The sequence below is a fragment of the Dreissena polymorpha genome, chromosome 7, assembly GCF_020536995.1.
Source record: "Dreissena polymorpha isolate Duluth1 chromosome 7, UMN_Dpol_1.0, whole genome shotgun sequence".
NCBI lineage: Eukaryota > Metazoa > Mollusca > Bivalvia > Myida > Dreissenidae > Dreissena > Dreissena polymorpha.
Genome location: NC_068361.1, coordinates 33,942,717 through 33,956,939, shown reverse-complemented (window position 1 = coordinate 33,956,939; position 14,223 = coordinate 33,942,717). Strand labels below are relative to the sequence as shown.

The 14,223-nt window shown below is 35.4% G+C and overlaps 1 protein-coding gene across 1 annotated transcript; it reads right to left on the bottom strand.

The window, feature by feature from the left end:
• Positions 1-3,684: 3,684 nt before the first annotated feature.
• LOC127838143 (vesicle-trafficking protein SEC22b-like) lies at positions 3,685-14,151 on the bottom strand. The gene is made up of 5 exons (XM_052365718.1): positions 13,948-14,151; positions 11,929-12,044; positions 9,538-9,698; positions 6,831-6,977; positions 3,685-5,958 (listed from the first exon to the last, which is right to left on the bottom strand). The coding sequence occupies exons 1-5, from the start codon at positions 14,020-14,022 to the stop codon at positions 5,804-5,806; spliced, it is 654 nt and encodes a 217-aa protein (XP_052221678.1). The 5' UTR covers positions 14,023-14,151; the 3' UTR covers positions 3,685-5,803.
• Between the last annotated feature and the right edge of the window lie 72 nt (positions 14,152-14,223).

Genomic DNA, 14,223 nt, shown 5'->3' with positions numbered 1-14,223 from the left:
ATGTACGTACGTGGCATTTGTCATATAGGCGAGTGACGACACAAATAAGATTGTTGTAGATACACGATTTATTATTCAATACATACATGTACCACATTTAATAAAACATACACACAAGCAAAAAATACAGTAGCGTCATAATTATTTTTTAAGATATTAATAATCTCAAAACCTACTAGTTCTTGAAGTTTACGATTTCACGAAGAAGTCCAAGATCACTCTCTGCTTGAATGCACATTTCTCCTTAACGATCTTATTCTCTAACGTAAGCTCTACGCGTCTGCGTTTAGCTGGAGGCTGCGACATTTTAGATGCGTTCGAAATTAGTAAACGGCAATGAATGAATTCGCATACAGATGGATGGATATTTAACAGTCATATTTCTAACAGTTTATTTGACAAACAAACAAACAACCATTTCAGCGTTAAAAACATGGCTATAAGATCTTTTAAAATACCCGAGAAGATCACAAGAAAGTGATAGTCGCAACGGCATGCATTAATTTTTAAATTAAATTGTGTATCATAGGCGATAATAAATAATTAATAAAACGATCGAGTCAATCACTTTTTGGTGTTACCGCACGTCTATTATAGACATTAACAGTTTGTTTTACATTACTTAATCGGACTCCCATGCGCGGTAACGACTTGACACCTTTATGACATGTTTAATCCGATTATCGATAATTTCGCGAGCAAAATGTGTGACACCGGGCGAGGTATAAAACCCGGAAATATCCGGAAAACCCGGAAATCTTTTAGGTAAAACCCGGAACCGATATAAATGGTTATAACTTCATTATTATTCGTCCGATATTAATTATAATGGTACCGTTGTAAAGAAGATCCTCTACAGATTCTAACCATATCAAAATATTTTATGGCAGAGTCGTAGTCGGCCTGTAAATCGCGGACAAAGTCGGCCTGTTTTAACGGGTTTTTTTACACACGCAAATGCCGTAAAGAAAACCCGGAACCGATATAAATGGTTATAACTTCATTATTATTTGTCCGATATTAATTATAATGGTACCGTTGTAAAGAAGATCCTCTACAAATTCTAACCATATCAAAATATTTTATGGCAGGGTCGTAGTCGGCCTGTAAATCGCGGACAAAGTCGGCCTGTTTTAACGGTTTTTTTTTACACACGCAAATGCCTAATAGAAAACCCGGAACCGATATAAATGGTTATAAATGCATTATTATTCGTCCGATATTAATTATAATGGTACCGTTGTAAAGAAGATCCTCTACAGTTTCTAACCATATCAAAATATTTTATGGCAGGATCGTAGTCGGCCTGTAAATCGCGGACAAAGTCGGCCTGTTTTAACGGTTTTTTTTTTCACACGCAAATGCCGTAAAGAAAACCCGGAACCGATATAAATGGTTATAAATGCATTATTAATAGTCCGATATTAATTATAATGGTACCGTTGTAAAGAAGATCCTCTACAGTTTCTAACCATATCAAAATATTTTGTGGCAGGGTCAGAGTCGGCCTGTAAATCGCGGACAAAGTCGGCCTGTTTTAACGGGTTTTTTTACACACGCAAATGCCGTAAAGAAAACCCGGAACCGATATAAATGGTTATAAATGCATTATTAATAATCCGATATTAATTGTAATGGTACCGTTGTAAAGAAGATCCTCTACAGTTTCTAATAATATATAAAATAGTTTATGGCAGGGTCAGAGTCGGCCTTAAAAACGCGGACAAAGTTAACGGTTTTTTTACACACGCAAATGCCGTAAAGAAAACCCGGAACCGATATAAATGGTTATAAATGCATTATTATTCGTCCGATATTAATTATAATGGTACCGTTGCAAAGAAGGACCTCCACAGTTTCTAATGATGTTAAAATATTTTATGGCAGGGACAGTGTCAACCTGTAAATCGCTGTGCGGTAAAAGTTGACCGAAAAATACCGTGTTTTTTTACACAGAACAATGTCTTGATGAAAACATCAAAGCGAAAATGGTTATAAATGCATTATTATTCGTCCGATATTAATTATAATGGTACCGTTGTAAAGAAGATACTCCACAGTTATTAACCATGTCAAAATAATTTATGGCAGGGTCAGAGTCCGCCTGTAAATCCCGGTCAAAGTCAGCCTGTTTTAACGGGTTTTTTTGCTTTAGATTCACATGTTTGTTTTTTTAAGATATGAAAGATGCAAATGTGTCTAACTTATATTGTTTTCTGGTCTTTAAGCTATCTTATATATGTGACTACGTGCTATTTTGTTGGAGAAATGAAAGATTCAAATTTGTCTTATTTATATTTTATCCATGTATCGTGTGTATTCAGTGTCATGCGAAAATATATCTTATTTCTTAATTTCCACCTTCACACTTTATTAGCGCCGTCTTTAATTAGTTCATTAAATTAATTAATTTAATATTATGTGCAACGGTGAGGTGGATTTATGCTCGTTGTTAATTTAAATTACACACCACTTCAGCAATCACTGTGCTGACTAGGTATTGTTATTTTCACGCCTCGGGCATCTTTAGAATTTAGACCGTCCGGTATACTCAATGTATTTTACGTTGAAAATGACCAAATTTACGGAGATACCCGTCCGGTTTCCGGTTTTCAGAGAGTTCGGTTTATTCAACATTTTTAACAAAGAAATAGAAGGAGAAAATACGGGACTGGCCCGACCGTCCGGAATCGGGAGAGTTCCGGTATTCAGAGAGTCCGGTATTGGCAGAGTGTACTGTACTTGGTTTTTTATGAAGGCAATCTTGAGAATGCCCCCATATTTGCTACCTAATCTGGAACCTCCTGATAGCTTTGCGGATACCATATCAAATGTAAACTCTTTCTTGTGGTTTTGATGTGGGTTTAAATCTAGAGAAGGGATTTTTATATCATTTTTTTCTTAATTAAATTGCAAAATTAAAGTATCCCAAATACTTCAGTTCTTGCAGCAGATTTTTCTTACATGATCGTCTATGATTGTTGTATCTTACATGGTGATCACAGATTGTTCTTTCATGATGCTCACATGTAGATTGTTCTTACATGTTGCTCTCAGATTGTTCTTACATAATGCTCTCACATTGTTCTTACATAATGCTCTCAGATTGTTCTTACATAATGCTCTCACATTGTTCTTACATAATGCTCTCAGATTGTTCTTACATGATGCTCTCAGATAGTTCTTACATGAAGCTCTCAGATTGTTCTTACATGATGGTCTCAGATTGTTCTTACATGTTGCTCTCAGATTGTTCTTACATAATGCTCTCAGATTGTTCTTACATGATGGTCTCAGATTGTTCTTACATAATGCTCTCAGATTGTTCTTACATGATGCTCTCAGATTGTTCTTACATTATGCTCTCAGATTGTTCTTACATAATGCTCTCAGATTGTTCTTACATGATGCTCTCAGATTGTTCTTACATGATGCTCTCAGATTGTTCTTACATGATGCTCTCAGATTGTTCTTACATAATGCTTTCAGATTGTTAGTACATGGGAAAATTTGAAATTGGAAAATGTATACTGTTATCCAGTCCTGTTATTATCTCTTTGATCATGTCAAAGGAGTCACATTTTCATTGTTTATTTGCAAGCCTTAACTCCAAGTCAAATTCTCATACATTTCCAGTAATACAACTTATATTATTGTCAATGTGCATAAAACTCACACACACCATATTCAACGTAATTTTATTTCATAATCACAATAAGTTATAGTCAATAAATGCATACAATACATATGTACAAAGACACATCCTGTACACAATAACTTATTTCCTACACAATTTTCACTACAGAGTCTAAATAACATACATGTGTTAACAATTACATGTATAGTTAATTGTTTATATCCACATTTCACCGCTTTATATCCGGAGCATAAACAAGTGTTTAAATATTGGAAATGTTGACATAGCATTTTTTTTAACTTCTTCACTATTCAATTAAAGTTAAAGAAAGATAAAACCTTAGAAATTGATCCTTATTAATTTTAAAGAGACAAAAGGTGTCCTACAACATCCACCACCAAAAGCTTTGGGCATTTAACACTTATAAAATAAATAGAAATTATATATACCGGGGTATTCTATGTTTAAACAGAAGAATCACAAATGACTTACCTTAATCAAAAGAAGGATCACAAACAACATACTCATTGGCTCCAAATATTATTTGTTATAGAAATGTCAATCAATTTATTTTGATCACACAATTTACCCCAGCTGACATGAAACTGTGGAAGCATTTTCTAATTGTATCACTTATCAACATGACAAAGTTAAATAGAAAATAAAAATCAGTAAAACATTATGTTGATTTTTTTTCCATTTATACCTGTTAATTTAGAGCGTTAACTTCCATATGCTTTTCTTCAAATCTGTTAACAAATCAATAGATGCAATGTTGTTTCAACATATATATTTACTGTATACATTGTACATTGTATATTCTTACGTGACATTTGTTGATAGACAAAGACCAAAATAAGCATGAACAAACTTTCAGCAGACAATGCAGCAAAAAAGTTTCTACCCTGATCAAAAGCATAGTAATTATAATTGTTTAAGTGTTTTCAAATATTTGTATGTAAGCATAAAAAATATACTCAGATTGTCATTATTTACCGTAAAATAACCAACACAGAGACCAAAACTCTAGTAGGAGGATTCCGACACATGGCAACCTCATAATATTGACTCATAAACAATGATAAATACAAAACAATTTCTTAAATAATTACTGAACAAAGTCATTTTTTATAACAATTATCAACTGGTTCATACATTCAGCAAACCATTTGGCATAAATATTTTCTTTGTTTCAGATTACCTGAAATGTTAGTGCCTCACAGTGACACATTTAGTTTACACTTATATAATGTTATAGGTTTCCTTCAGTATTGTATGACAAATTTTAACCCTTTACCACTTAGATACGTATTTAGATGCATGTGTAGTCCCTAAGAAGATTAAATTTAATTGAATACCTTTCTAGTTTTAAAGGCTTCATTTCCAACCATTAGATACTGATGAGCAGCAAACAGCATAAAACCTGAACAGACTGCGAGTTACTCGCAGGCTGTTCTGATTTTATGCTGTTTGCACATAGCCATTTTCACTTTGCCTTTGAGTGGAAAAAGGTTAAGCTTTAAGGCACACTTTCTCTGATGAAGACCTTTCTGTACTGTTCCACTGGACATGCAGTCTAAATTGTGTAATAAATCTGTGAAGAAAACAGTTTTGTTTTAAACTAATATCTTCGCTCCTAGATTATTTTGCAGAGGTATTCTGAAGCCAACAAACTTTATTTAAATGTATTACATGGCCTTACATACACAATAATGTTTCTTACACATGTGCTGCACAAAAATCAGTTTATCTGTACTTAGAATTTTTGGCTGTAATGAGATGTCCGTATTTAACATTCTGCAGGTATAAACTGCATTTATTTCTCTTAACATCAAGCAAAATTGAACCCTTTTACATATAGTTAATACTATTACACAATTATGTATCGTTTGTCTATTGTTACTTAAACTTTAACAATCAGTTAAGCTTACAGTGGTTAGTTTGTAAATCAAGTTATTTCATGTGACTTACTTGTTAACCTTTTAATATATGTGTTAATAGTAAACAAATGTGTTTGCTACAATAATTTGCAAATGTTTTATAATAACATTTCTTTTATAATTAATTATGTTTGGGTCTTAAGTCAACAGACTGTTACCTTAACTGGCTTTTGAAGTTTTGAGCAACAAGGCTTTAAAATTGAACAAATTGCTGAACACAACAGTTTTACAAGATCCAGAAGCGAATGAATAGAAGGAACACAACTATAACTGCTACAATTGCAGCTATTTTAGCATATGACGATCGCAAGTTCAAATATTTAGCGTCCTTTTTGTACTTTGAAGACATTGTTGACAGATGACTGGCTTTAGAATCCAACACTGAAAACAAAGAATTACATGCATGTTAGGCAAAGAAGGTGAACATATTAAGAATGATAAGGTATCCAGTGGTAACACACAAAATTATGGCAACAAAAAGACAAGTCATTAAGTGTCACAACTATGCAAAGTATATAGTACAATTTTAGAATTTAGACAGTAAATGATGAGTCTGATACTGAAGTCAAACAGTATTGTGTTACTGGTCTAAGCAAATATAGTGTTGTTGTTGTTGATTTTGTATAAAAAAAACGCTTGCATTACAGGAACTGACCCCAGAGACTCTTTTATACCTAACATAGAATTAGGCAATTCAGATTTTACTTGCAAGCTTCATGGCAGCTCACTCAACGCATGATACATGTGACATTGAGGTAATAAACACAAGATTGGAAGGGTGAGAAATTACAGACATTGGCTCCAGGATCAGAGTATACTATTATTTATAGACACTTGCCCCAGTTTTCGTGTTTACCTGACCTTGACATAGATTTAACAAATGAACTTTGTTCTGTGAAAACCGAGTGTAATTAATTATATAAATATGTGCAGTCCGCACAGGCTTATCAGGGACAACACTTTGCGCTTAGACTAGATTTTCCTTTTAAAGGCACTTCCTCTAAACAAAAAATTTCATAAAAGCGGAAATTGTTGTAGACTACACAGGTTAATCTGGGATGGCAATTTATGCACACGCATAAAGCCCAGTTTTCCAGAACCAGGCTCGAACAAACGTAAGATTTTACTAATGTGCATTTACAAACACTGGCCCCATGACCAATTTATATCAGACGTTAACATGAAGTAAACAAATGAACTTAAGATTCCACTTCAGACAATTTACATACGCTGGCCCCAGGCCCCAAGTCTACCTGATAGAGAGTCTCCTCTCTGTAGGACATCGTCTATGTTTTGTACCATGATCCTCTGCACGTCTTGCAGCTCGGTGTTTATGGACGACAGGTTCTTACGAGCCCGTGAGTCCATATAGTTCTTGCGTACCTTCTGTATGTAAGTGTCTGAAACAGGGATGGAGAGAATAATATAAAGGAAGTTAAAGTAGTTTATATGTATTTATCTAAGGCTTATTGCATGGTAAGCCTAAGGCTTATTGAAACATTATTGAGTCCGTTTCCAGGGTAGAACCAGTACTTGATGTCTTTGGGGAGATCTAAAGAATGCTCCCGCAGTAGCAATAGAACCCGTGACATCCTGGTTGTTAGGCGGACATTTTGTCCCCAAGGCAACGACACCCTCTATAATGGAATCGCTTAATAGTATGATAAGCAAGTGAACATACATGTGTAACATTGTATAAAATATGGTTATCTCTAGAAGCAATTACATATAACCAAAATTATTTCAGCAACTTTGAGGACCATATCTGCCAAGGAACATTGCAGTATACAGTTTTATCATTGTCTCAGTTGTTTAAGAGAGACACTTCTTTCATTGACAATTTTAAGACAAGAGGGCCAAGATGGCCCTGAATCGCTCACCTGACGAACCAAATACAATCCCAACCCAGATTTCATCAAGATAAACATTCTAACCAAATTTCATAAAGATTGGATGAAAAGTGTGACCTCTATTGTCTACACAAGGTTTTTCTAATATTTGACCTATTGACCTAGTTTTTGACCCCAGGTGACCCAAATACAATCCCAACCCTGATTTCACCAAGATAAACATTCTGATCAAGTTTCATAAAGATTGGATGAAAACTGCGACCTCTATTGTCTATTCAGAGCTTCCTGTCGCCATCTTGTATTAAAAACTCTATTAATTATGAACACCTGGGAGTGAACAACCAATTTAAATCTGATGGTAGCACTGCTATTGAGGCATTAGCAATTTAATTGGTTATTGACAAGAACCGGCCTTTTATCCTGGTCAATTTATATTCAAGAGGATGTGATCTTGAAACTCTGAACGGCCTTTTTAAGCTAAACTGGGCCAAATTAGCTTTTTCCAATAAAAACTTTTGCTCTCCTGAGCATTGAGCCTCAGTTCCCTGTGTAATATAGTTGCGACCTCTATTGTCTAAACAAGGTTTTTCTATTATTTGACCTAGTTTTTTACCTAGTGACCTAGTTTTTGACCCCAGATGACCCAAATACAATCCCAACCCAGATTCCATCAAGATAAACATTCTGACCAAATTTCATAAAGATTGGATGAAAACTGCAACCTCTATTGTCTACACAAAGTTTTTCTATTATTTGACCTAGTTTTTGACCTAGTGACCTAGTTTTTGACCTCAGATGACCCAAATGCAATCTTAATCCAGCTTGATAAACATTCTGACCAAATTTGATAAAGATTGGATGAAAACTGCGACCTGCATAGTCTACACATGGTTTTTCAATTATTCGACCTAGTTTTTTACCTTGTGACCTAGTTTTTGATCCCAGATGACCCAAATACAATCCCAACCCAGATTTCATCAAGATAAACATTCTGACCAAATTTCATAAAGATTTGATGAAAAGTGTGACCTCTACTGTCTACACAAGCAAATTGTTGACGGACGCACACACGGACGCACGCACATACGGACGCCGGACATCACACAGTCACATAAGCTCACCATGTCACTTCGTGACAGGTGAGCTAAAAATTAATGCCTGAAGAATAATTTATGTTTCACAGTAAATAATGTGGCAACAAATTACTAAATACCAAAGTCAAAACATGGCATTTAGACCTGAATACTTACATTTTATATAAATTCATAAATATTTGACAACAACGTATATACCCGCTTTAAATGAAAGGGATCAACAATTTACGTTTATATTTAATTATTTTATTTTTAGCGAACACGATGAACACCGCGGTAGATATAATGGGTCCGCGGTGATTCGCGGTGTCCACCTTATTGAAAACGGCCCCCGCGAATATTTGATCTGAACACCCATCGCGGGGGTCGTTTGGTAAGCGAACACCGTAAAATGAACACCGCGACGAGTGGCGTTTGTCAAAGTACACGTTGCCTGTATGAAAACTACATTTAGACTCGCATCGTACATCGATTCATTTCTGTCCTAAGTTGTCAAAACGAAAGTACGTTGATATTCAAATGGATTATTTTTCTTTTCGGGATATTGTTTAATTATGTTGATGCTGCATTAACAAATGCAAGTGTATATCGAGCGAAAACACAAAAAATAAACAACGGTTACGATACACACCTACATTGTATATTGTAAATACTGTTAGTTGCCCATAATATCACTTTAAGTACGCATACATTTGCACATACATGTAGTTTATTATGTTCATTTGTACATTGTACATGTACATGTAAATTTAAAACTCTTGAATGACCATCGCAGACAGGTATTACATGTATCAATGGCCGCGCGGCATTGCGGTGATCACGGGTGTTCCAGTTAATGATGACGTGCAATCGCGGCGATTTCGGGTGTTCGCCGAACACCGCGGTCAGTAGCGTGTCCGCCCCCCGCGAAATGTCACCCATCGGGAAAATTGAACACCGCGGACACGCGTTTTTGTCAAAGTACACGTTGCCTGTACTGTATATTAAACAGTCTGAAATGTAAATGTACAACTCACCAAACTCTATAAAGCTATATGGTCTGGATACTGTCTCTACTTTCGCTCCAAAGTTGGATGAGAATTCTGTCTGAAGATCCTCAAGAAATGAGTATGCTAACCTCTTGGAGAATGTTTTGTCACATAATACCAAATAACATACCCCTCTCTCCAGGAAATAACTGAAATACAAGTCAAGAAATTTAGTATAAGCAAATTGAAAGAAAAAAAGGACCTGTATGTAGGGTTTTAAACCAATTTCACATTTAAAGGGTATCCATGAAATATAAATGTATAAGGCAATTTCTCAAAGTACAGGTACCGGTAATTGGAAACCCTAAGTACACCAAATGCTACATGTTTTTAAAAGCTGGTAGCATAACGACTTGTTATTTTGTTTTCAAATTGCTATTTATAAACCATGAGATATCTGATTAGCTTATGCAAAGATCTTTTTTCAATTAACCCATAGAGCTCTGTACAGTTTACACATACAGTTTATAGCAAATATGTATGTAGACCATGGTATTCTCCATTGATTCAACAATGTTTGGAGACAAAACAAGAGCTTGTCCGAGACTCAAATATTCTTACAATTTAATACTAGAGTGTACATTTTCTGTATAAAAACTATGCATAATAACCCCAAAATGTTAAAGAGGTTTGAAAACATAAACCTGAATATTTAAAAGAATAAAAAAGGTAGTAAATTTGATTAAAATAGAGCAGTATTGATTTGTAACTTTTTAATGTTGATCCTGAATAAAAAAAATAACTTTTCATTGATTGTGTAGTAGATAGAGAGATATCAATGTGTTGATGCATACACACCACAACCTAAATATAAAAAGCACTAAGTGACCCCGTGACCTAGTTTTAGGCCCGGAATGGCCCATGTTCAAGCTTGTCCTAAAGATCATTTAGATAAAGCTTGTGACCAAGTTTGGTGAGGATTGGATGAAAACTACTTGAATTAGATAGCGGACAACATGGTGAGGTTTAAAACGCACTAAGATACCCCGTGAGTTTTTGACCCGGCATGACCCATATTCAAACTTGACCTAGACATCATCTAGATACAACTTCTGACCAAGTTTGGTGAAGATTGGATGAAAACTACTTGAATTAGAGAGCGGACAACATTTTGATGTTTAAAACGCACTAAGTGACCCCGTGACCTTGTTTTTTACACAGCATGACCCATATTCAAACTTGACCTAGACATTATCAAGATACAACTTCTGACCAATTTTGGTGAAGATTGGATAAAAACCACTTGAACTAGAGAGCGGACAACATGGTGAGGTTTAAAACACACTAAGTGACCCTGTGACCTAGTTTTTTACCTGGCATGGCCCATGTTCGAACTTGAGCTACACATCATCTAGTTACAACTTCTGACCAAGTGTGGTGAAGATCAGATTTAAACTACAAGAAATAGAGAGCGGACACCATGCTCAATGTGTAAAACGTACTAAGTGACCCTGTGACCTAGTTTTTGATCTGGAATGGCCCATGTTCGAACTTGGCCTTCAGATCATCTAGAAAAAACTTCTGACCAAGTTTGGTGAAGATCGGATGAAAACTACTTGAATAAGAGAGAGGACACCATGCTGAATGTTAAAAAACGCACTAAGTGACCCCGTGACCTAGTTTTTGACCCAGCAAGGCCCATGTTCGAGCTTGGCCTTAAGATCATCTAGATACAACTTCTGACCAAGTTTGGTGAAGATCGGATGAAAACTACTTGAATTAGAGAGCTGACAACATGCTGAATGTTTAAAACGCACTAAGTGACCCCGTGACCTAGTTTTTGACCCGGCAAGGCCCATGTTCGAACTTTGCTTGACATCATGTAGATACAACTTCTGAACAGTTTGGTGAAGATCGGATGAAAACTACTTGAATTAGAGAGCGGACACTTAATACGGACAGACAAACTGACCGACCGACCGACAGATTAGTTCACTCCTATGTACCCCCCTAAACTTCGTTTGTGGGGGTATAAATACTATCAGAAACAAGACCTGTGTTTGTGAAACACAATGCCCTCTACTGTGCTGCTTTGAAGTCATACAAATGTATATTTGACCTTTGGCCATGAATGATGACCTTTGACCTTGAAGGATGACCTTAACCTTGACCTTTCACCACTCAAAATGTGCAGCTCAATGAGATACACATGCATGCCAAAAATCAAGTTGTTATCTTCAATATTGCAAAAGTTATGACCAAGGTTACAGTTTTTGACAGACACACAGTGCACATACAATGACAGACAGACAGGCCAAAAACAATATACTCCCGATCATTCAATCCGGGGGCATAAAAAAGCTCCAATTACTTAAATATGAATACGGGTGAGTAAATTACTACAGTGTATATCAGAATAGCAATAACCAATGTTCTTACTGAAATATGTATGGTCCTGACTCAATACTGCATCTTGCTGGGGCTTGTGGATCTGCTGATATTTTGCGGAATAACTGCTTTGCCTGATTTTGGTACTCCATAAGACCTCGACCAGCCTGAAAGAGTTGAAACCATGGGAAGAGAAAGACTTGAGTTCTATGCCAAGATTGCTTATTGTGTAGTGAGTATTATCTGACAACAAATCAGTTTGAAAACTGTATATCCTACAATTCTCTTATATCAAGTGTCTCCTGATTTTGATCACTTTGTTTACATTAAGAATGGGGCACTCGTGATGATGTCATGCACAAGCACACCTAGAATTTTATCATACTAACATTACTAGACATGAAAACAAATACAGGCACAACCAAAATAGGAAAAAACAAGTAGAATTGCATTTCAAAATTTTACATCACCTGATATAATTTAAATATATCTTCTCTATTCGATTCAATGTTTTTGGAATCTTCATTAAACTTCTACATAAATTGCAAAGTGATGCAGACAACTGCGCTAGTGAAAACACAACACTTACATGTATTTGAAAATTATTTTAAAGAAAATACTTATAACATTTCCTGATTCTCAGAAAATGTTGTATGAAACAATATAGCATAAGAACTGTGTGCGTGATCACGAAAATATGTGAAATGACTATATACACATGTTCACTTTGTAAACCCCGTCCTGATTGGCTGCTAAATTTATAAAATCTTTAACACATATGATGAAATATATTTGAACTTCAACACATAGCGAACTTTTATTTTTTGCATTACTTGAATACTTTTACATGCCCATGTTTCTCAAAAGAAGAATGACCGATAAAACAGAAACTCAATGGACCGAATTTTTAAAGTTTTGTTTGCTGAATGACTATTGCAAATGAGTGCTCTCCATTTTCAGATGTGATGTTTCAATAACAGGTAAAGAACATGCGTAGTGGATGTTATTGCTGGTGTGTATGGAAATGATCGGCTTTGTGTGGTAAAACGCGCGTTAATGAACAATTTTGACATTAATTTTTAGGCAATTAAATAAATCTTTGAAGGCAAATTGTTTATTGCTGAATTGTTTGCATTAATATAGAAATTCTTTTACTTGTTTCATTAACCGCTCCATACACGATAATCGGGTGATATGTGAAGGTTTCGATTGAACAGGATTTATTAAATAAATCATACTAGATAAATTAAATGTTAATGACAGACAAAATATAAGCACAGCTACAAAATGCAGCATTATGATACACAAACTGTGCATTATGCATTACTTTAGTAAATATTCATTTTGAAATGTCGGTGTTAGGCTAAGTCTAGTTGCAAGAATTCAACTCTAGCTTTATAGCCCAATGCGCTGCTTTGAGTTGCAATGCGCTCTCTCTTGTCCATGGGTGCAAACTGTTATCAACAATGCAAGGGTTAAGGAACACTGAAACTGCAAGAACTTATTAAAGTTTACCTATTTAAACCAAAAACTTTTATCTAAATGGTACCATTAAAGCAAGAAATAATTGATTTTATTTACTTAGGTTTTGTTTTGTACGCTTTATCCGCCATATTGGAAAATTAACTCAATATTGGTTAGGTCGGATTACACCAATATTTTGCACGTCAGGTTATGTGCTCCAGCCTATAAAGTCGATAACGGTGTGGTATTCGATACAGAATACACTGTTTCAAATTTAAACATAAACGTGTCAGCGAGAAAAGTGTGTTGAAAAATCGTCGTGTTTTTATAGGGTAAATGCAAAGGATAACATCCGTAGGTTGCCATTCAGGTAAATTTAACATGTTTATGAAGTTTATTCATTATTTTCCTCAATTTGTCTCGAACGACGTCTGTTTAGTGAAGCGCACGGATTCGCTGCGCTGAACTGCACCCATGTTTATGAAGGGGTGCATATGGACTGCCAGAGCCGCCATAGCAAAAATTATCAAAGGCTCTGGGAGTCCGTTTATATGGACTAGGCTAAATCTTGCTATTTACATTCAACCACAAATATATTTAACTAACCTGTTCATCTTCTTGTACCGATGCCGCTAATGGTAGGCCATCGGCTACACGGGCTATCATTGTCATCAAAACCATTTTACAATATCATGCACGAAATAACAATAACGAAACTGTCTACGAAATTATGATTGTTTTGACGTGGCCGATGTCAAATCATGGTTCGCTTGATTGTCGCATGTAACCCTATTACTTAGTCGATTATTATGAAGGTTAACCCGGCTAAAATAAAACATTTTCGATTTAATATGGTCATTTACTGTAAACAAAAAATATTGT